Here is a 22,983-nt window from a genome sequence, read left to right as displayed (position 1 = left end):
GGAGCAGGACCTCCCCACTCCCACGGAGGCACGGCTGAGCCTTCCCGCAGCCCCTGCGTGCAGGGACGGATCCTGCACCGCCACCGGGACGGGTGAGCCTGATCTGCACAGCAGCTGAGTGCTGGCAGCTTGCGCAACCTTTAGGCATTGTTTGAAGAAGAAAAAAATGCACGCTTGGACTTTTTTTATTTTAACTTCATGGAAACTTTATGAACACTCTAAGTAATCTATGCTTTTACATGACAAAATGGCTCTGATGGCTGACGCCCCGGGGCCTGCCGCTCCTCGCAGTGCATCCCTGTGCTCCTGGCTGCAGCGGGGCTGTGCCCCTCGCCCACCTGGCGGCACAGCGGCGTGTCCACGGCGCTCAGCTCTGCTAACGGAGGAGAAAAAGGCCGGCACAGACACATGCGACAAACAAATTTAAAAGGACACCACGAAATAAGTTTTTAATAAGCTGCTTCCTTCCATTGTTTACAATGTCAGGCTTCACAACCAGACCCTCTCGGCTTTGTTTCTTCTGACTCAAACGTAAGCCCACAGGCATCTGCGCCAGGGAGCAAACATGAGGCTGGCTTTGTTCAGGAGCAGCAAGCAGCACCGCGGGGCAGGGGCGGGACGTTGAGCAGTCGCCACTGCAAACACGCCCAGCAGCTTGGGTGCCGTTAAGATTTAGGTGCAGTACGGAGGGTGCCACGCATCGGCCCTCCCTGCTCCTTTTGGTGGAAGTCCCAGTGCCCCGCTCTCCTGAAAACGTACCGCTGCAAAGGGTCCTCGAAGCACACCTCTCACATCAGAAGGCGTTTTTGGAAATGGGGGCCTTCTGTGGAGGAGCCACCGGTGTGACAACGCTGGGTGATGAGCTCCCGTTCCCGAAGAGTGCTCCTGCAGCAGGAGACTCGGGGCGGGCAGGCGGCTCCTCCGGCCGCGGCTGGGCTGGGTGCTGGTGGGAATGGCTCCCAACCCTGGGCTCAGTCAGAGCACCCCCTCTCTCCCACCTTTAAACTCACCAGTTTGCAGCCACATCTCAGTTGTCCTCTCAGTTACCTGACCGTAACAACGCAATGTGCTCTGCTTTGATGCTGCTCGCACCTCCTGCCTGCTCATGAGAGGGTGCAGCAGAGAGGACTCGACTCACCTCAGCTTAGAGAAGCCCTGAGATGCTGGTGTACGTAATACAGCCTAGGTGGTGATAGTACTTTTTTTTTTTTAAAGCCACTTTTACATGCCACTGTTCAGAGTACGAGTACAGGAGCGAGCAGCTGGGGCACAGCCGAAGCCCGAGGAGCGGAAGCACCATTGAGACGGGACTGGAGTGTCCAGTGAGCGCCAGAATTACATTCAGGAATAAAGCAGCTAGGTGCTAGGTGCACACAGAAGGCAAGCACCAGGAGACAGCACAGAAAGGACTGCTGCAGCATCCCCCCGGCAAACCCGCACCAGGTTCAAGAGGATGGAGCACCTGGGAAGCAGCTGACGGGGAATGTTTGGCCACTGTTTTGGGAATGCTCCCAGCACCCAAGAAAAATCACTGAAAACAGGGAAGCTGCCTTTGGGCTGGTCACGGAAAGCAGGGAAGTGCTCATTGCCTATCTACAGGTAAACACTATGGCTCCGGAACCGAGCCCTGCTGTTGACTGGAACCACAAAGAAGCCTCTACACAGGTACTAGGAGCGGGCCAGGCCTGGAGGAACACGTCCCCCTCCGGACCAAAGGGCATCGCCTACAATACTGCTGCTGAGGAAAAGAGAACGGAAATCTCTTGGATTGGAAATTAATGTAACAAGCAAATAAGAAACTGGGTCCCTCTTAGGAAAATGCTGGGCTTTGACCCATATTCCGTGAGTTTCGGTCCCTCACCACCTCCGTGCTGGCCCAGCAGGATAACCACAGGGCAGAGGCTCCTCCGCAGGTCCGTGGGAAGCGGCTCTGGGGGGAGGTGGGACTGGAGGAGCAGGGCCGTGCGTCTCCTGCGGCTCCCAGCCACGCTCGCGGGAGGCTGCCCCCCGAAAGCCCCACGCTGGCTGCAGCGCCCTGCCTGCCAGCGGCGTGCTGACGGCCAGCCGCGGGACCAGGCTTCCCACAGAGCCGAGCACAACGGCCCCCGGTCCCTGTCCTGCCTGCCTTAGCACAAGCAGTGTTTCCAGTACTATACACTGCCCTCCTACACACAGAAAAACACACTACAGCTTAGTGAGCGAGGAAAACGTAGCATATGGGAAGGAGCTTCTCATGGCAAGGGGGCAACACAACTTCCAGTCATTCTTCCCTTGCGTCCAAGCACTGGGAATCAGCCCCTCACGCTTCGACTGCGACATCTGTCCGAGGTCACCACCCTTGCCAAGTCACATTTCCCAAAAGCAAGCAGGTAAACACGGGCTCCTGTCCTCCGCTGTCCCTTCCGCAGCCCGTCGGACGGCCCCTGCCCAGTGCTGCCCTTGTCGCTGCTCACCCAGCACTGCAAATGTGTCTGGTCCCCTGCAGAGGCACCCAACGAGATCCTTCGCAGCCTGTGTGGAGAGGAATGGCAGAAGGACTGGGAACAGTTCAGAACAATCGTGTAGGTAGGGTCTTCTCTCCATTTTTATCTCCCTCTCTTCTAATTTCTTGAGCCACTTATAACAGCGCGCTCTGAAATTATCGTCCGGTAAGATAGCTGCTCTCCAGGTCGTCTGAACTGGAAAAGTCTCAGCTGTGCCACGTCCATTTCACAATCACAGAAAATCTTCTGGGTCTAGCTGGGCTGAGATGGTTACAAAGTCTGAAAGAAGAAAACAAGCAGGGTAGCATGCAGCAGAGTAGGTTTGTCAGTGATGGCAAAACCGCAACCAGCACAAACCCAGATTCTGGCACCACTGTTTCCACAGTCCTCACATTTACCCTGACTACTGCAGTGAGAAGGCCCAGGAACGGCAGGAGAACGGCTGGTTTGCTCCACCCTGCCAGAGCACCACCCGCAAACGAAGAGCACGGCGCACCCTGAGTCAGGGTCTTTCCCTCTGCAAGGCTCTCCTACAGAAGGGACATTTCTCGTGATCTCTTTTCTGAGATTCCCACTGCCTCCGCTGGAATCCCACCACCCGTTCCTGTCGAACTGAGGTTAAATGTGTGCTTTGTCTGATTGCTGTCAGAAACACATACCTTTAGTCTCAGCTCTCATCACCTGGGATCCTGCCTTGTGGTGATGAAGAACTATGCAACAAAATGGAAGAAAACAGAAAAAAAAAAATAACACAAATAAGGAAGTGTAAACTCAGATCTACAAACCTAAATAGAGGGATGGGTAGCAGTCAGGTCAATGGTAGATTCTTCAAGTGAAGAAATCACCGTTGACACTAGGAGACAACTTCTAGCAGCTTTTCAAAGACTTATATGCAAACCTACTTGCACTTCTGGCAGATGTTGTTGATCTTTAAGAGCAGGAAACTGAAGATTATTTGAGCAGGTATTTTCTAAATAAAAACTGCTGCCACAAACCACAGTGCTTGCAATTTGGAGCCCTGCCATCCCACCAAAGCCCAAAGGCTTCAGCGCCCATGCTGCCCCTCCATCACAGCCCAGCGGGCTGCGGCGGAGCAATGCCCTGCAGACATCACGTGCAGGTGCCGTGCGCTGCCGGGCCCTGCCTCCCTGATCAGCTGCTGCGAGCCCGCCAGCCCTTCTCAGCCCTCCCACGAGCTGTCCCATCTCTGCCCTTCACGCAGGCTGACAAATCCGTACGACACGCGCTACGCTAGCTTAGATCCACGCACACTGACGTGTTCACTACTTACTCGGTGGATTTACGTTCAGTTTTGTAGGAAGCCTGTATCTGGAGTTAGATGTAGCACTTACTTGCTCGTTCTTCGGGAAGCTGTCTCAAAGAACTTTGTCCTGGAGGCCACACTGCAAACAGATCAAGAGAGGTCACTCCGGTTATCTGATAAGGCAATTTGCTAATTAGACAGCAGGGAAAAGAGCAGTAGCATTAGCAGACACTGAAGACAATCACTTTTTAGAGATGTCTTTCTGCACTCCTCTCACCCTTGGCTCCACTTCGCGCTTCTTGCACGCCACTCCGAGCGGTCAGCCCTCGATCGCTGTTAGTCATCCTGCTTATTTCCACGCTCTTGCTCAAAATCCCGTGTGCTAGTATAAGCCTGCACCCATCCCTTTTTATGGCCTCTCCTTCACTTTTATATGCTTCATATAAAGCTTCCAACTGTCCTCATAAAAAGAGAAGTTATAACAAGTGATTCAGGAGAGCGAGGGCAAAGCCCACTCATGCCCTGCAGGTGCAGAGCTGAAGCTCACAGCACCTTTCCCGGATTAAGCAGTGAAAACGCAGGATTTGAGTCAGCTGCGTAACACAGCTCTGCAAGAAGCTTTCAGCAGCAATCGGGGGCTACAGCACGGCAGACTTGGGAACCGTCATTTTTAATGACAAATGTTTTTGCCGTCTTGTATCGCTACAGGCGCTGGGTGGGTGGCCACCCCAAATCTTACAGCTCAAGGCCGGTGGCAGAGCATTGGGTGAGGGACGTCAGTGCAAGGACTCGTGTGGCAGCCCGAGAATCTACAGGCTGGCGTGGAACGGAAAGCACAGCTTGGTGAACGCGCAGCAGCTGCGAGCCCCATGTTGGGGCTTCTGTGCCATCCACGCCAAACTGGTCCTGGCTGCTGGAGCTGATAACCACGGGGACTTAATCACCTTCTTCTTTTTTTTCTTTTTTTTCTTTTTTGTTTTTTCCTCCCACTGAAGCCAGCAGGATTTCTGTCTCTTTAAAAACTGAAAGAAATCTAACGATGAAGCTGAACCGCATCCAATGTCCTTAACGGAGGTCCAAGCTGGATCTCTCCTTCCCTGGGAAGCATCTCATTTGAGAGGCTTGTTCAGAGCCAGGCAGGGAGGGAGCTTCCAGTGGCACTGAGACGAGAAGTAACAGAGAAGGTGACAGAAAGGAAACTCAGCCCTAGAGCTACGCTGGACAAGGCTCAGAGCTTTGTTTTTCCCACAGCGTGTTTACTTTTGCTATGGCCACGCTCCCTCCCCAGTTGTGCCCTCTGGGCAGAGCCTGAGCTGGCTCTTGCACAGCTTTTCCAAAGCTACTCAAACCCACGCCTGCCACGGTGTTGAAGGCGATGTCCACTGGCTCCAGCCATTGCACGTCAAGAGAGCTGGAACGCAGCGTGGCATTTCTCCTCCTGCTCTCCCGAGGCCCCGGGTAGGTGACACCGGCTCCCGCTCCTGCTGCCAGGCGGCCCCGCTGTCCCCGCACGCCCCCCGAGCCCCCGGGGGCTGGCAGCAGCCTCGACTTACACGGAGGAAGGCATTTCCTCTGCTGTTCCTGCTACCAGGTCCGGCCTCTGCTCCAGCTTCTGAGGGACGGGAGTCCTGCACGGTGGGTCTGGGGGTCTCACCGGGGGGCGCATTATCACGGGCTTATCGCCGTGGGACCGAGGCTTCGGGACACCGTCAAACTCGCCTGCAAGGTAGATTACAAACGTCACGTGCGAAGCTTTGGCAGAGGGCTCGATGTTTGTGCAGATACACTACAGGAGTCAGTGGGCTCAGATCTGTCTGTCTGCTTCAACACCCTCTCTGACAGCCGCCAGCAGCCAGACCTGGGGAACGGGAGCCAGGACAACGCTGTTCCCCCCTACCTGTCCCGGCACAGCCTTCTGACATGAGGAAGAGGGGCTGCTGCAGGAACCTCCTGACAACAAACCCGACAGCATTACTGGCTGCAAGGATGGTGCTGGCTGGGAGCTGCCAGTTTGCCTTAATTAACGTGGGCAGTGCTGCTCTTTCAAAAGCAAGGAGCAGCCCCGAGGAGACCGCCGCAGCCCCTGCGCCCCGCTTTCTGGGCGGTCGCTTCAGACAGGGGGCCCACCTCTCCTGCCCCCGGCTTTCTGCTCTGCTCACAGCAGTTCCTAGCTTGGCTGCTTTTCCTCCCGAGGTGCAGCCGGCCTCGCTGCTCACGTAACCCTTGCAGACCTCGGTCGCCCACGCTGCCGTCCCTGATGCCCGGCCCTGCCCCAGCTCCAGAGCGCGCCTCCCTGGGGAGCGCCCGCCGCGACCACCCCACTGGCTGGTCCTGCCGCTCCAAAGCGCTGCGAGGGCCGGGCTCCTGCCCTTCTGGGCTAGGCATTTCCACCGCTACAAACTCCAGCTTCTGATTAGACACAAGCCCAAGATGTTCTTCTATTCGTTAATTCATTTGGTGTAACTACTTGACCGGGTCTTTGTCAAACCTTTAGCTACTGAACCGTATTGCGCTTTGGTGCGTTAGCTCAAACACGGGCCTCAGCCAAATCTCTTCTATACTTGCCTTTGTAAATTCTGATCCTGGACTTTCTCCTTGGCAGACTGGTCAACTTGAATTTCTCAGGAGAAGGCCTATTTTCTAATCCTTCAGCTGACATATCCTCTTGGCTTCTCCAGTTTTTCAAAATTATCCTCAAGCTGTCCTCACTAAAGCATGATACAGCGTTCTAGCGCTGATCTGAAAGTATCAATACAGATGTAATATAACTTTATTACTAATTCAGTGTTTTTCTATTTATATGTCCCAGGATCAACACAGCCTATTTTATTACACTGTGTCTCCAGAACATGCTGTCAGCATGCTATGGTTGATAATGCCAAAACATAAAACTTGTAAGCACTAAATGCAGCTGATGTATAAACCAATTTTAAAAGCTATCTTACTTTTCCAAAGGCAGATTTCCACCTACCATTTATGCAACAAATTTAAATTAAGCCAGTAGTATTAGTCAGATGAATTTTATGTTTGTGCTACCCAGCCAGGCCTTTTATTCTTTCTCTTTATTGTATGTGGGAGTCATCTGTCAAGCATACAGCCCAGTTTTTATTTTCTAAATACAGGACCGTGAAGCTGTTAGAGGATGACAGCATCTAAAAAGCACTGGAAAGAGCGCAGGAAAAGCTGGCAAACTGCAGAAAGCAATACTTCTTTTTTATGACCATCGTCTTGAGTCTCTTATAAAACTCAGCACCAAACACATGCTGTTACAGCAATGCGTACCATCCAGCAAACGGCGTCCTGGCAGTGCAAGGGAGAATTTCTATAAACACACGGATAGACAAACAGCTACATGCCTTGCTCCGCTGAGATGGACAGCAACAACTCAAATTTGGCCCCAAACTAGTTATTTCTCCATATTACGTGTATAAAGCTTATTAAAATACAAATAGGACCCAAATAAGACCAAGAGACCAAGTGCTGAAGCAGATGCTCCCAGGAAAGCCTCCACATGCCAGAAGCTGTCACAGAGGGCCTGGCACACACAGCAACCAGAAATTAAAATGTGAGAGTGACTCAAAGCCACTTTATTTGAAAGTCATTATAGTGACTTTTGCTACTTTCCTGGTTTCTGCTGAGAAGAGAGTTGAAAACCCAGGGTGCTCGTGGCTGGTCAGCCTGGGCACAACGCGCGGGGGTGAAGGATGCACAGGACGAGGGCTGGCACAGACCTGCCCTGGGAAAAGGGGCTCGCCCCACCTTGCTTCGGCCGGGTTGCTCACCCTCTCTGCCGCAGACGCCCGGCCGGGGTGCGGGTCTCCTGGCGTGGAGCGTGGGGGTCCTCAGGGCAGGGCTGGCCACCACGCCGTTGGCAGCCTTGCCGGCCAGCTTGGCTCCTCCGTCCTGCAGCCTGGCCACCGGCTTTCCCAGGTCCATCTCGGCGGGGGGCCGCGCTGGCTCGTCCCCCCCCGGCCGGGGCGCGGGCAGGCGGCTGCGGAGCAGCGGCTTGGGAGCCTCCGTGCTGATGCTGCCGTTGGGGGTCTGGCCGTAGCGGTCCGCTGCGGAGCCAAGGGGACAGACAGCGGCTGGGTTAGGAACGAGCGCGGGGGTACCGCGGTGTCTGCTCCGCTGGACGTGCCTGGATCCCGCGGCGCTGAGAAATAACAGAACTGGAACAATGCTGAATACGACAGCATGCGTTTACGGGTTTCTTTTAAATTTGCAGTGCTCTTGATCGTGAGAAGCTTTGTGCCATGCTTTTATGTCCCCCCAAAAGTCATTCATCTCACCCCTCTTGTTGTGCTACAGACCCGCGTACAGGATGCCAAAGAACGGCGATGAAACTGATTACACTCTGCAGACTCGGTGAGGTCACACATTTACACCTCTGCTCCCGCTTCGGAAAAGCATTTAAATGCAAGGTAAGAGAGGTAAATGCCCTAGCTACATGAGAAGTCTTGCAATTTTATGGAGCTATTTGCATCACCCATCTCGCGCCAGTGCCAGAAGGTACACTTGCAGCATTAAACCTAAAACATCATCAAAGCTCTGAAACCTGTAACAGATAAAAAGACTTGTAGTCGCTTTTGGTGATAATGTGATCTAGGGCACAGCTTGCAACAACAATTACAGCAAACCAGGTGCAGAGAGAAACATGATTTTAAGTCAGTGTGCCCTTAAGTACGATAGTAAGGGCCTCACCATTTCCTTACAATCAAATTAATGTAACAGCAGAGTTGTACTTGGTCTAGAAAACACCCTCACTGGGTCCTGAGGAAAGGGGTTTTGCTGTTCCTGTAAAACATAAAACTGTCGGCAGCGCTGCTGCCTCTGCAGCCTGCCGGGACTAACGCAGTCTGCGGGACACGGCTCAAACAGCACGCAGCGCGCCCCTGCCGTGCGCCTGGCTCGTTCTGCAGCTCCCTTCCTCGGCTGCATCTGTGCTGCTTTGCACTTTTACCCCCGAAGCCTCAAAACCCTTTCACTGGCTTCTCACGTGCAAGAACAGAGAATGCTGCAAGGAATACAAAGAAAAAAGAAATCCGCATGCAGCTTGAGTTGTGAGGTGATGCATCCTCCGGTGATTATGTTTTTTGCTTTCCTTTCTCACTGAACACCAGAGCTCACTTTCTGCCATGCTCGTGCCCTTGTAAATGCAATTCTGTTGTTACTTTCATCGCTTCTGGAAAGGTGTTCAAAGAAACAGTAGGGAGAGAGAGCGAGGGTGCCAGTGGGAAGCTGAACTGACCTCCACTTTCTTCCACAGAAGCCCCAAAAAAGACAGGTCTTTCCCTCAGAGGACGCTTGGAAATGGTGATGGGCTTGTGCCTCCGGGCAGCCACCCTGGGAGGAGGCACTGGTGGGGCAGCGCTGTCTTCTGGGGGGCCCGAGTAGATCTGTAACGGCAGACAGGTTTTCAGAAAATGCTCACCAGACCAAACGGCATTCTCGAAGGCTGCCTCATTAACCCTGCTTCACTACAAGGTGTCCTGCAGCAGCGTGCCTGCACCGACGTGGGCAGACCCCACGCTGCGGCCGGGGCTGCTACAGGCACCCTGCCTGTGCTGCAGCGAGCGTTCCTGCAGGCAAGTGTCCTGCCGCCCACCCGCTTCGGCAGCTGCAGCACTGAGCCGCGTCACGCAGAAAAATCACAAATACAGACAAAATGTGCAGCAGCAAATTAGATCAGATTAAGTCAGCTTTGAATCTGATATTTGCTGAGAAGCATCAGGTTTTCCACACTAGTGAGGCAATACAATCTACAGAAAGCACCCAAACAAGCCGCTGCATTGTTTTCGATTTAACGCTAAAAACCACTTTGGGTCTTGGCTTACAATGAAGTACGTGGCACCCTAAAATTACCCCAGATGAAATACTGGCATAAAAACAATACTGGTTAGGAGTTCTATCTTCTTTTCTCACTGTTCATATGGCACCTATTTGGTTGGGGTTAATTTAGAGGTCCTTATTTATGTCAGCATTCTTTTTAATAGCTGCAAAAAGAATAAAGCCTTTGGGCAGCCTTTGGATGACACGAAACAACACAGTAAGGACCCACACCAACTGCTCTTGTATTTTTCCCATGGCTATCAGCTGAACTCACACCAGCCTCAAGGAGTGAATACCGCGCAGGGAGCAGCAGGGGCTCCGAGAGCCGCAGCTGCGCCGCCCGCCCGCAGCAAGGCAGGGCCGGTCCCTGCCCCGCGGCGCCACCAGAAAGCGGCTCAAGGCCCGGGGACAAGAGCTCAGCCCAGCCACAACGAGGCGCGGGGGTCACCTCTCCTTTGGCACATACATATGTTGGTGAGCAAGAATGTTGGTATTGTCACGCAGAACTATTCTAAGATGAAGGAATTCACATTCTGATTTGATTTTTTTTTTTATAACTTAAACTACAAGCACATTCCCCCTTCTCCCAGACAAAGAGAAATTCCAGAAAAATAAAGATGGAGCGTGGTTTTCACTCTCGTCCCCTAACTTCTTGCTCCCAAGGCCTCGGCAGCGCGTAGTGAAGTGAGGATGGCAGCAGCCCGCCGCTGCAGCCTGGCTCCCTGGACCTCACGTACCGTGACAGTGCACGGGCAGCCCAGACCTGCGCCTAGCCCAGTTGTTCAGGCTCCAAAATCAGGACACTTGGCATAAAAACTGTGTACTGCTCATGGCCTCGCTCCTGACTTGCCAACCTCAGCCTGCACAACACGAGGAGGCACAAAGTGCTCTGCAGCTGCTCGTGTGGCTCCTCTTGGGGTGTTCAGCGCAGACCCAAGACCACCTCCAGGCTCTGATGCGGTTGTTTCAGCTGCTTTTCTGTCCCACTTTGGTGACACGGAGTGGCTACTGATGCTTAATGCCACTTTGGAGAGGCAGTGCACTCTGCATCCCAGAATACAAATTCCGGTGCTTACCCCCTGCCTGGATTCAGGGGAATTTGCTGAGACATTAACAGCCTGTGATTTAAAAGCAGCACATCACGCATTACTAAAGCAGCAAAGGATGATCTGCAGCAGAGCAATTTTTTGAAACATCAGCCTCATTCCTGTACACTGACAAGTGTCCGATGTTGTTTTTAAATAAAAAGAAGTGTTAAGTTCTCTGGATGCTTACAGAGGTACCATAGACTGCTGTTTTCACGAGATGCTTTTCAACATTTGGAAACCATGCTAAAACCCACACCAAGCCACTCTTTCTGAGATGTGAGTGCAGCCCCTGCTTTGATTCTGCTTTTCAAATAAAAATCCAAGTTAAACAACTTGAAGGTACAAAAATATTGACAGACCGTCACATTTAGAAGGTTTGTACAGCGAAGAAGGTGTTTCCAGAGGGATCAACTTATTTAATTTAATTGTGGCACTGATATATAAGCTGTGGGAGCAGTAATTATCCCCAAAGACTTCATGAATAGTTACTCTGTCCTTAGAGTCTTCATATCGCACCCTATAAATAATCTCTCTCTCTTCCTCCAGGCTCATTTAAAGTGTTTGGATATGCGTGAGCTGAAGATACTTTCAGCTCTGACGATGAACTTACATGCTCAGTCTAATAAATGTTACTAACTTAACCTTATTGCTGAAGAAATTAAAAGCAAGCAAAGATGTCTGGTTTAATTAAAGATTTAATTCCAGCTCTTCGAAGTGGCAGGGTAAATTGTATGTTGACTCAGCCCCAACCATAGGCGGTATGAGAGGGGATGACAGAGGCTCAGTTCTGGAGCAAGTTCTGCAAGGATCCCAACGCACAAACACTTTGCTGTTTTGCTGTGAGAAGTTACTTAAAAAGCATTTGTTGTGACCTACAGAGACACCGGCATGTGACTTCCACGAGCTTCTTGTGTAGATACTCTGAGTCTCTCTGAGCACTTTCATCCCGTTTCTCTGTTTTCCATCTACCACAACTGACTCTCACGCCACCCATCTGGTCTCCGTTTGGTAGCTCTGACTCCACGTCCACTTTTACAAAACCCTGCTCTTTCAGCTCCGGCTTCCTCTTCCTTTCCCCAGAAGGGAGGTTCCGTCTCACGCATGCTGCCCTGGCTGCTGGGAGCAGTCCCCATCCTCCCTGACAGCAACTCCCTCTTTAGCCGATGTCTTCAAACTTCCTCCAAGACGTAAGAGAATCTTTGAACACTCTGTAAGTGCGATGAAAAGCTGAAGGATCTCAAAACTTGCTCTTAAGAACCTGGTGCTCTTATCAAGAAAGCAGTCTGGTCCCTGGTGTCCTGATCTGAATGCAAACACTGACCAAGTTTTTGCATATTATCATAAAACTCTATCACCCTCTGGTCACTCTGGAAAGCCTCAGCAGTTATATCAGATATCACAAGGAGAAAGCACTACCAAAGAAGACAGTAGAATATTCTGCATTCCGTCAGGGGGCAAAATCAGCAGTTCCCCTCCCCAGCCTTCCCTAAGTCATCCCCACACCTACATCTGAACAGGGCATATGCACAGCTGCATCATTTCCATCAACCTTTCGGTGTTTGTTTGCTTTGGTATTTTTCCTGTTCTAACAGTCAGACAGTGTCATGTCTTGGATCGTGCCTGCTGAAAACAGTTATGCTCTGGTTTGGCTCCTGGTTTCAGCAAAGGAAGGAAAAGTCCTCTAATCTCCAGATATTGAACAGTTGTTTGGTTTTTGTTTTTGTTTTTTCCAATACAGATTTATCTTATTTAAAAAGAAAACAACAACAAAAAACAAGACTCAGGGTTTCCTTCGGAATTAACTAACTACAACAACCACAACATATCTGTTACACTTTTTGTTTGGTTCTGAAGCATTTCAGAAGAGTATATTTTAAAATCAAAATCCCAACCCTTACGGAGACCACAAAAAAAGGAGCCAAAGCTCCAAATCGTTGCCACAGCAACAACTTGCACGAAGGCGATGGAGCAGCTCGGAGCTCCGTGGAGGCGCTCCCTGGGGCTGCCGCCCGTACCTTCCCAAAGTGCTCGATGAGGATCTCAACCACTATGTTCTGGAACTTGATGTTCATCATTGCTGCCACGGTGTCCTCCTGTGCTCGCATGAGGGTAGGTCCAAATATCACCCCCATGTTAGATGGTGACATCAGATTCTCCCGGCTGTGCTCACATACACTGTGGACAGGAGGGAAAGAAGCAATCATTATTTTTTTTTCTTATTTTTTTTTAAAGCCAATCTTATTCTAAGAAATGTAAAAGGTGCATCAAGAATCAGCCACTGCATTTTCTTCATTTTTTTAACCAGAATTTGTTTCCCAACCCTACCAGACAGAAAACATGTCTATGACATGCACCTTCTTTGGCTCAGGCAACTGTCTGGGAGAGCTACATGCTGACAGCATTTTGTTTGATCTCTTTCAACTCTGCAAACAAAAGTCATCTGTGCAACACATACACAAGAGGAATCGTTTAATTTGAAATACCCTGTTTATCCAAAACTGACTTTTGGCATTTTTTGTCTCTTTGAAGGAGAAGGACCGAATGCAGGGAGGTAACTGGGGGACATTTCTTCTCAGAAAGAGCAGTCAGGCATTGGGACGGGTTGCCCAGGGAGGTGGTGGAGTCACTGTCCCTGGGGCTGTTCAAGGAGAGGTTGGACGTGGTGCTTGGGGACGTGGTTTAGTGGGTGACATTGGCAGTAGGGTGATGGTTGGACCAAATATCTTGAAGGTCTTTTCCAACCTTAACGATTCTATGACATCTTTGGAGGATCACAATAAATCTCCACGGCATCTTTTTCTGAAAGAATCAGTTTCCAAAGAGCAGAACTCTCTCTATTCAGCAGCTTTCAAGTTTTGGAGCAACATACAAGCCTGTGGAGCAGCACAAATTATTGACTGAACACTAACCACCTAGGTGGATGCTACACGTTCTCATCCTACACGTTTCACATCCTACACATTTCACATCCTACTCTGAGGACCAAAGGAGAACGACTCTTATGCTGAAATTTAATGAATTCTGACTTTGCACTGTAGCTCTGCTGTTAGAGAGGTTTCTGACAGCATCAAGGGGGCAGGGAACATAACTTCAGTGTAAACACTTTAAGGAATAAACATAATGACCACAAAACCAGCGTTAGCTTCATCAGCCTGTAAGCCAGACACTCTCGATTCTGCCACTAAAGCAGAGAGGTTTCTAAAAAACATAAATGTGTGCATGGAAGGCTGGAAGCAGATCCTAGCTGGATCGCACAGACTTCCTCACCCCAAAAGAGAGGGCACGGCACCAAGGGCCAAGCATTTGGCTTTGAGTGCAGGGGTGTGCAAATCGCAGAGCAGCCCTACCACAGCCCAGTTTTGAAAGAGTCTTCTCTGAAAATTCAGAGCAAGCCTTTTCATTCAAAAGCCACTGCTTCTGTTAGCCCTGGTCCTTCCTGACCCCCACACAGCTTGCTTGCTTACTTTTGAGCTTCAGCATGGCTAATTAAACCCGCTACCCTGTGGGGTGGGGAGGGCAGAGTCTCCACACCGAGCTTACACGTTTGGTGTGATGGGAAGGCAGGAAAACTCCCTTTTACCCAATGCAATGCTGGTGCCATCACCATCAAGTAAGTTACTTCTCCAGTTACTCACTGGCAGAAGCAAGTGGAAGAGGTGCTGCCCTACACCCCCAAGCATCCACTGCCAACACGTCTGTACACTCACAGCTTCGTGCTGCTCTAAGGACTCAGCCCACTGAGCTGGAGATAAAACCAAAGCATGCTTCACGTTCAGCCCAGAGGCACAGGTCTTACACAGGTTCCTGAACCCCAGACCTAATGTTCTTGTTAATTGGACTGAGAGGCGACAAGTTTATAGCTCTGCTCTCTCAGATGGTATTTTCATTTTAGAATTATTTCCTGCTTCGTGCTTGTCAGAAAGGGGGTGAGAGCGGCAAGTAGAAAGAGAAGCATCACTTGATGCAGCGGGTAGCAGGGGTAATCACACCATTTGCGCAGTCAGAACGTAAATTCCTAGGGGATGGTGGTGGATATGATTTTACAAACCTACCACAAAAAAATGCCTGTTCTCTTGATTCCATTATTCCTTTTACTTTGGCTTTAGAGAAAAACATCTGCTTACTTGACTAGGTGTCGTATGAGGAGCTCTAACATCTCTCTGTTCTTGTCAGGTAGTTTATAGACCAGAGCGTGAATGGCTCCCAGCCTGTAGTCCAGGTTCTCAGATTCTGGGGAAAAGTAACAAAGAAAAGTTTGTGCCTTTAAAGTAAATACATAAACGAAAGGTAAAGCCAAACAAGATCTGTGGGAGCTGTTCCGTAGGCTGGCTGGCCAAACCCAGTGATGGGAAGCAGAAGGAAAATGAGATTACATAGCAACAGGGTAATCATTGTGGGAAACAAAATGAAGTGGAAAGGGGAGAAAAGAAACTTGAAAGGGAGCTCGGGGCCAGACTCTTCCTCTAAGCACAGGGCTGGGGACACAGCCTGGGTACGGCTGGCTCCTGCCCTTCGCACGCTCGCCTCGCACACCAGCACACCTGGGGAACCGCACAGCCCGGCTGCTGGGTATCTTACCAGCCCAGAGAGCTGTAATGCCAAACGGCACAGTAAAATGCACTGCGGGAAAAAAAATGGAGTCCCTGACCCAAGGAGGTCACTTTCAGAAGCATAAATAATCAAGAAACAATAAAATACTCAATGTGAGAAGAATAGTGTGGGATTTTGGTGGCTGGGAGGCTTAATGGTGCAAGTTTCTGAAGGAGTGTAAGGAAGGGATTATGGTTTTGCAAATACCCAGCCATCACTGGTTTAATCAGTGCTAAAACTAATAAATCTTGGGCTTGAGCACAACCAGTGGGTGGTGGAAAATTTTCTTTGCAAGAAAGAACAAGTGTTATTAATTCTCCAAGGGTCCAAACCAAGGAGAGGCGGGGATCTTTCCTTGCCTCCTATTGACTTCAAGGAGACATGGGGGTGCGAAGGATGCTTTCATCCAAAATGCTTCCACGTGTGCCGTGGATTTCCAAATGCCAGCACTCTCATGCTGAGGCAGATGACTCGCTCCCTGCATCCCCTGCTCTACACCTCAGCGTGCTGGCTCTCAGCAGCCTGAGGACGCAGGCAGTTCAGAACTATTATGGCTCATCTGAAATGGCCATTATGGCAGCGCAGCTGAGGACTGGCTGGTTTAGCACAGGCTATGCCACGTTGGTTTGCCCGTGTTACTTGGCTAATCTCTGTTAATATTGGCTATGACTCAGCCCCAAGAGGTGCAGGAGAGAAATGCATTTCATGTACCAGTAGATTCTTTGGCCTCAAAATCCCAGGACAAATTTCATGACCTAAAAGGACCACCTAACTCTGCTTGGCAACAGCACATCACATTCCTTCACAAGCTTTAAAATAAATACACCAATACTTTTGAGAAACAATTCTTCTGGGACACTTGTGATGATTTGCGTTCAGTTAGCTGACAACCCCTGGCTCCCAGACCCTCGACAAGCATGTAGCCCTGTTACAGGGAAGCATACTGCAATAGCAAAGAAAAAGAAGGGAAGAAATACCTTCATCATCTTGCCTTAAAATTAAACACCCAGAAGAGAGAGTCACTCCTGTTTCTACAGCAGCAAGTGGCCAGATAACTCTGGTACAGTCTAGCAAAGCTTTTTCAAGTGATTTTAACATGCACTTGCTCTGAGTATGGTAAAAGCAGGCAAGTACTCTTCCAGTCCTGTGGCTCGTGGTGTAACTGACTGTTATGGCGTGGTTTTGCCCCCGGGGCCCTCTGCCGACCCTTGTGCTGCTCCTCCTCCCCGTGGGGCTCACAAGGCTCCGCTGCCCCAAGGAGCACCACGAGCCCCAGCACCAGCTGGGACGCAGGGAGGGCTGTGTGGCAGGGGACATTCAGCTGTGGGGCAAACACAAAACAGGCTCCGTGCCCAGCAGCGCGATCAGCACCAGGCGAAAGGAAGCCCCTTCCACGTGCCGGTGAGGGGTCAGGGCTCGGGGCCACCGGCAGGGCGGCAGCAGGACTTACTGGCAGCCAGGACCAACTCTTTGTGGAGCTTGTACGTCATGACAGGTTCAGACAGGTTCCTGCAACAACCAGAAAGAAAACTGAGCTCTGCAAGGACAACGTGACCTGCTCACAGCTGATCTCAAAGCAAAAAGGTGGGCAAATCTGCCCGCCTCCAGCCCACAGGTTCCCCACAGCATCTCCCCCCAGACGGCACTGCAGGACGTGGCATTTCTACAACACGCATATTTCGCATGAAAAGAAAAAAGATCCATTCCCCTTCCCAAAGCCTTCTCTGCTTCGTCTCCCTTTCCAGCAGCCAGATGTTACCACCTGGCAGTGCTCTCAGCTTTCCACCCGACCAACCCCAAGCTCCTTTGTCCACCCTGAGCAGGGGGGACCTGCAATGTTACCTGAGATAAAACTTCAGCGAGCTGGTAATCGTCTTGATGTCCCAGTCGCTGCTTTGGAGATCTACATCCCCTGGACATTTGGGATCTGGAGGAACAAAATGGCTTTAAAATAAGACTCATTTTGAGATTGTTAATAAAAGCCAACTCTCAGGGAGGGTTTCCACTTGAGAGAGACAAAGCTAGAGCAGCCCATGAAGAAAGCTGGTGATTCTCACAAGGGGGAAAAGCAGAACAACAGTATTGGCATCAGTATTTCAGAAAGGCTGTTACTCAGGATGAAGAGAGTGGTGCTAACTAGGGGCAAAGGAAGAAGCAGCAGAAGGTAGCACTTTAACAGTTAGCAAGGGCGCATTCTCTAGTTTGTTTTTTCCCAGCGCAGTCAAAATTGGCAGAAACCATACATCCTAACAGATCCAAGATAAGCCTTCTCATACCCAAAATAATCCAACTTTCCAGCTCCGTCCCCTCCCTCCCAGCAACTCCCCTAACGGCCGTTCTGGAAGCTTCCCCTCTTGCTGCACAGAGAGGAGCGGCATGGAGAAGGAAGCAAAGCTGGGTGGAATCGTGCTTCACTCCTGCCCACCCTCACTGACCAACCCGTCGTCCCTGCAGCACGACGAAGTAAAGGACACGGATGGAAGAGGGGGGTCAGCTGGACTGAGGGAACAAACTGCACGACTTATTTTAAAAAAGAAAGAGGACTAGAGACAGAAAATCTACCTCCTTACTCAAGTTCAGGAAGAAATTGTTCTGCAGCAGTTTTTTCCGCTCAGTGTTGTTGGACTCTGTGTTGTGAGTTTGTACGCAGTGGGGTAGCAAGTGGTCAACCAGAATGATGAATATTAAATAAAACGAAAAGCCGCTCACAGCTGGGGTTCAGAAGGGAAAAACACAGAGCTGCTCGCAGGGAGGGTGAGAATCAAGAAGCAATAAAAACTTAGGCTAAGTAATTAGTCATCAGGCAAGCGTAACTGGATAGCTGAAGTAGCTCCGTGGGAATCGGGTACAGCTACATGTCAGCACAAACCAGCCGATTTAATAAACAGCAACAATAGTAAAAGCAGTAACAGCCTTTGAACACTACATTAACATCAGATGTCCGCACAGGGAGCTGAAGGAAGCTGGCGCACGCCCGAGGCGTGCAGATACCAACGTAAATGTACTTTTTGCTCTAGCCCCCTCCGGCAGCCGGCCACAAGGGCTTGGCTGCGGGTGCACGGGACCCTGGGGCCCGCACAGCGGTGTGGCCACCTGCCCTCACCCACACGAGTGCCGGGACAGGAGCGGTGGCTTCGGCGGGTCCCTGTCTGGGAACGTCCTGGCATGGAAGGCCGCTGCTGAGCCCTGTGCAGTTACCCACTGCTTGCAGAAGGACTGCCCAGTAACTAACGTGCTCCTATGAAACGCAACTCAGTGCACAGAAAGCCTTGCCACAGAAGCACGTGCACCGAGCGACTCGTCCGTGGGATGAACAAGCCCCCGCAGCAGGTATGCCTGCAGACGTTCCGGAGGCACGGCAGGAACCTGCACGCGGCCTGCCAGCGCGCAGCGTGGCTCGGCAGCGGCACTGAGGCACACGTGGACACGGTCCAGCCAAGGCCATCTCCTCCCACACCTGGGAGCGAGCACCCCCCCGTGAAGCGGGGGGCTCAGAGAAAACAGCCCGCAGGAGGTGCCCGGCCGAACGCAGGCTCAGCTCGGGGCCGCAGGGTCCCCGTGGGACACGCACCTGAGGCTCCGCCAGCTGGTGCCGGGGTCAGGCAGGCGTTGTGGATGCTGTGGGGAGATGGAAGCGCTGGTTCTGTCACACTTCTGCCACCTCCAGTCCTCAGAAAGCCTTCACAACTGTCTGCTTAGGATGTTGCAAAAGCTCTCACTGGCTTAATCTGACCTTTATGAAGAACGATTTCAGTTCTGAGCAAAAACCCTAACCCAGGTAAACGGCCTCGCTGCTAAGGTACGGTTTACATCCCCACCACCATGGGATGAGGGGAAGGGACCCCAAGTTTCCTCTCCTGGGCTGCTGCAGGGCTGGCACTGCTGGGACCTATGCAGACAAGCAGCTCCTGAGGCACGTTGCTGGCCGGGCACGTCCCCTGGCAGCAGTGCTGCCTGAACACCAAGGTCCTCGGGACCAGGCTGCTAATTAACGTGGGCTAACCTTGCACCCTGTTCTCAACCACACTGCCTAAATGAGGATTGGGGCATTGGCTTTCGTAAAGGAAACGGAGCCGGGACAGCCAGGTGGGCACCAAATGTTGCTGCTGCTTGGCTGTGGGGTGACACTGGCAAGCCCGCGCCACGCGGAGGCGCGGAGCAGGGGAGGCGAGGGCTCATCCCTGCTGGCCCTCATCCCGCTGCTGGGGCCGCAGCGGAGCACGCCCCAGCACGTGACGCCAAAATGCCTGAGTATTTTTAGCACGGGGTGGGAGAAGGCTTGTCCCCACAGCTCTGGGGTCACCGCCCGCCTTCATCTCCCCGCTGCTCCCATAGCTTGAAATACAAGTTGAACCAGCAGCAAACGCGGCGGAAAGGGGGAGAGGACAGGGTGGGTTGCAGAAAAAAGCTCAGAAAAGCAGGGAAGGGTGTGGCGTGCCTCAGACTCATCTCGTTTTGAAAGCTGATCCTCTTCACCCTTCTCGAACAATATAAAAATATAACAATCTAACCGCACGGAATAATTAATTCTTACCAAAAAAGGCATTCAGCAACTTCTGCACCTGAATATTGCTGCCGACCGTTCGGTAGACGCCCTCTGTAGAGATCCCTAAGCACAACAGACCAGAGCGTTAGCCAGAGCCGTCCCGTGTTGAGGGCTGTCCAAAAGCACCATCTGGCGGAGCGACGGCCTGCTGGGGAGCTGCCCGGCTTCCCAGCGCTTCTCGCTGCCCCCCGTCCCTGCAGGGCACCCCTTCACCGCCCAGCCCCGTGGGGAGGGTCCCCCCGCTCTGCTCCTCTCCCAGCCCGCGGGACTGGGACGGGGCTGGCTGCGTCCCCGAGGGGCTGGGAGACGCCAGCACCGCCACCTTCCCGTGGCAGCCCGGAGCCTCGGATGTCAGGGAGCAATTTGTCCTGCAGCCCACACCAGCGATACACACTCGGACAGGCTGGAGGTTCGGTGAGAGACCATACAGGGAGGTGTAGTCCCCTGCCCCGCTTCAGTCCTGCCCTTCTGCCTAATGCGCCCGAGCAATTCTTTACTCCAGCTGAACCCTGCCTCTAACTCCAGCACAGAGAACGCTTCCACAGCTGTTTGCCTGCAGCCTGACGGTCAGCTTTCTGAGCCAAAGACGAGAAACTGGGGAATGAAAACACCACAAAGGTGAAAATTCAGTCCTACCTGGAACTTGGTATGACAATATTCCAAATAACGTGTTATTTCTGCTCTTTTGACCCAAGTTCTCTAGTGAATTAAATTAGACAGACTTTCAACTAACAGCGCTGTGCTGAGGAAAATGGAACGCAATTCAGGGCGACGGGAACGAGGACACGCCAGGAGCGCAGTCACTCCGGGACGCCACTGCGGGCACCTTACCTTTCGTTTCTACTGCGTTGATGCATTTCCGCACAAACTTGAAGCCGACCTCGTTCAACTCCACTGTTTCAAACAAGGGAAGCAGTGTTAGCTGCCGGAGCACCAGCATGCGGTTACTTGCGGAAAACTGCTGGGAAGGGGCCATGCACAGCCACCACGCAGCGCTCCGGCACCGCAGAGCCCGAGCGCACAGCCGGCCCCACGCGTGCATCTGGCTGTTCGTTTCATCTGCATCGCGTACGTGCCTCTACGAAAACACAGGCATTCTTTACATCTTGACGAGGAATTATTAGTTTCATATGCTCTCGAGTTTTTGTTGAATTTATTTTGAGCTACAGCGTCTCCCCCTGCCCCCTTCCTGTCTTTAATAAAAGAAGTGTGAATCAGAGTCCCGCCACATGTGAATTTGTGTCTGATAATGACTTGATTAATCATTTCCAGAGCACTGCAAAATCTGCAGTTAAATCTCTTCCACATCATAGGATCATGTAATTTCTACTTATCTACCTGATTAAATTAAAAACCAAAAAAAATAAATAAAAAACCCCACAGCTTTACCTGCTGCCTGAGTAAAGAGAACACGGGTTTTTGTTCCAGCTGGTTAATCACAGACATTTTTTATGCCTATCTTACAGGCATCATGAAGGAGGCAGAAAGTTACAATTTTTTATAGATGTATTTCAACTTTACTACTTCTGCTAATTTTTCCAGGACATCTGGACGGATTGTCCAAGTTGTACTGTGGAACACCTTTCTGTTCAGTGCAAACATTTATACTGAACCTCTCCTAAATGACTGTGCTAAATACAGACTTGTTGCAGACACCAAGCGGGAGAGAGCCCTCTGTTTTCTTTAATTCACAGATGAGACTGAGAGACAGACTTGCTTGAAAGATGTATTTGTGTAATCCAGCTGACTGGGAAAAGCCTTCTAGAATATGGAATTTTAGTTGAAAACTCCATATTCAAATTTTTATAGTCCAAAAATCCATACCACTTTACCTGGGTTTCAAACTAAATTTTGGCTGAAAATATTGACTTTGAGTTAGCATCTGGAAATGAAAGTAAAACATTCCTTACATTTAGACTTAAATATATATATATATTTTTTCCATGTTAATACACAGTGAGATTTATTTAAAATCTCTGGTAGAAAACCCAATACTTGGTGCAAGTTTGCTTGCATGCTTTAAAGAAAACAACTTTTCACTGGAAGAAACAGACGCATTTGTACCACATTTGCACCCAGCCGCGCCACCCATGTGTGGTGGGGAGCTCCAGGAGCCAACCCCGTGCTGCCTCTGTTTGCCTGCTAGAACCTTCGTTATGTGAAACCTCCTCAACTTCTCTCACTGACCTTCTCTATTATTTTGGGCTTTAGAGATGCAAATCGGACTCTGCCTCCCTCTGGCTCTTGCCATATAAAATCCGCACATTGCACTCAGTAACTTTTATCACTGGCAGCTCACTCTTATCTGGCCTTGGTATCAGACACCCTGATGAAAAGGGAAGAAGTTACACGGCTGTCCTGGAAATTACACAGCCAGTCTGCAGAAGTGAAAGATGTGTATCTGCAATGAAATGCACTGCCCGGCCTCAGGCCAGCCTCACGTATGAGAGGAACGGAAACAGAAATAACTCACTTTCTTCCTGCTTCGTGATGGGACTGTGGTAGATCTGAAAAAAGGGGAGGGGGTGGAGGAAGAAACAAAAACATAATGCAACGTGATTTGATACTTTTCAAAGGAAAACGCAGCACCCCATAAATCATCCAAAGCCAATCACAAAGAGCAAGACAACGTCCCAAAGAAAGTAATTTTACAGTTAAGCAAGCTACCATTATCTCTACAATAAACAAGCTTGCTGACTTCCTAAATTTCACTGGAACAACCGTTTCTAGGGAAGGGGTCTCCCAAAAACTGAACAAGAACTTTCATTTGTCCTTTAGGTACCCTGTAAAAATGACAGCTGGACAGTCTGGCACACTTTTTTTTTTTTTTTTTCTTCTTCTTTATAAAAAAATACTTAAAATATCAAGACATTCCTTCTTCACCCCATACAAAATGCCTTTTTTTTTTTTAAAAAAAACGAAGAATAAACAGTAGGTGCCATTCTTGATGGAAAATCAAGAACTTTTTATACGTAGTAACATATCATGGAAACTGAGTGAGCACCTGCCATCGTATAAGTGAATGGCTGTCTGCTATAAGCACACTGACCCTCCATATTATTCCAGTGTTTTCTCTTTAGACGACCAGGGAAAAAAAGTGTTGTTGAAGGTGCCCATGTTCCACCTCTCTGCCCCCACGTCTCCTCAGTGCATCAGCAGTAACAGCCCTGAGCTACTCCATCC

General features: G+C 50.7%; 1 protein-coding gene across 4 annotated transcripts in view; it reads right to left on the bottom strand.

The window, feature by feature from the left end:
• Window positions 1-169: 169 nt before the first annotated feature.
• OPHN1 (oligophrenin 1) overlaps window positions 170-22,983 on the bottom strand; it is a 62,617-nt gene continuing 39,803 nt past the window's right edge. Inside the window, exons 12-24 of one of the 4 annotated variants that reach the window (XR_010834862.1) lie at window positions 22,274-22,307; window positions 20,632-20,694; window positions 19,789-19,863; window positions 17,097-17,181; window positions 16,705-16,763; window positions 14,789-14,894; window positions 12,680-12,839; window positions 8,996-9,143; window positions 7,530-7,832; window positions 5,301-5,466; window positions 3,775-3,886; window positions 3,143-3,193; window positions 170-2,762 (exon numbers count right to left, since the gene is read on the bottom strand). Coding sequence is in view for 3 of the 4 variants with exons in the window: in XM_067005230.1 (XP_066861331.1) it covers window positions 3,151-3,193; window positions 3,836-3,886; window positions 5,301-5,466; window positions 7,530-7,832; window positions 8,996-9,143; window positions 12,680-12,839; window positions 14,789-14,894; window positions 16,705-16,763; window positions 17,097-17,181; window positions 19,789-19,863; window positions 20,632-20,694; window positions 22,274-22,307 (1,293 nt within the window). In the remaining variant the exon portion in view is untranslated. Of the gene's footprint in view, window positions 2,763-3,142; window positions 3,194-3,774; window positions 3,887-5,300; window positions 5,467-6,343; window positions 6,487-7,529; window positions 7,833-8,995; window positions 9,144-12,679; window positions 12,840-14,788; window positions 14,895-16,704; window positions 16,764-17,096; window positions 17,182-19,788; window positions 19,864-20,631; window positions 20,695-22,273; window positions 22,308-22,983 lie in introns of those variants that run through there. The other 3 variants (XM_067005230.1, XM_067005231.1, XM_067005232.1) reach the window with 3 other exon arrangements.

Source organism: Anser cygnoides, chromosome 13 (genome assembly GCF_040182565.1).
Source record: "Anser cygnoides isolate HZ-2024a breed goose chromosome 13, Taihu_goose_T2T_genome, whole genome shotgun sequence".
In the NCBI taxonomy this organism is placed as follows: domain Eukaryota; kingdom Metazoa; phylum Chordata; class Aves; order Anseriformes; family Anatidae; genus Anser; species Anser cygnoides.
Note: the sequence above shows the minus strand (reverse complement) of the source record. Positions and strands in the feature narration are given on the sequence as shown.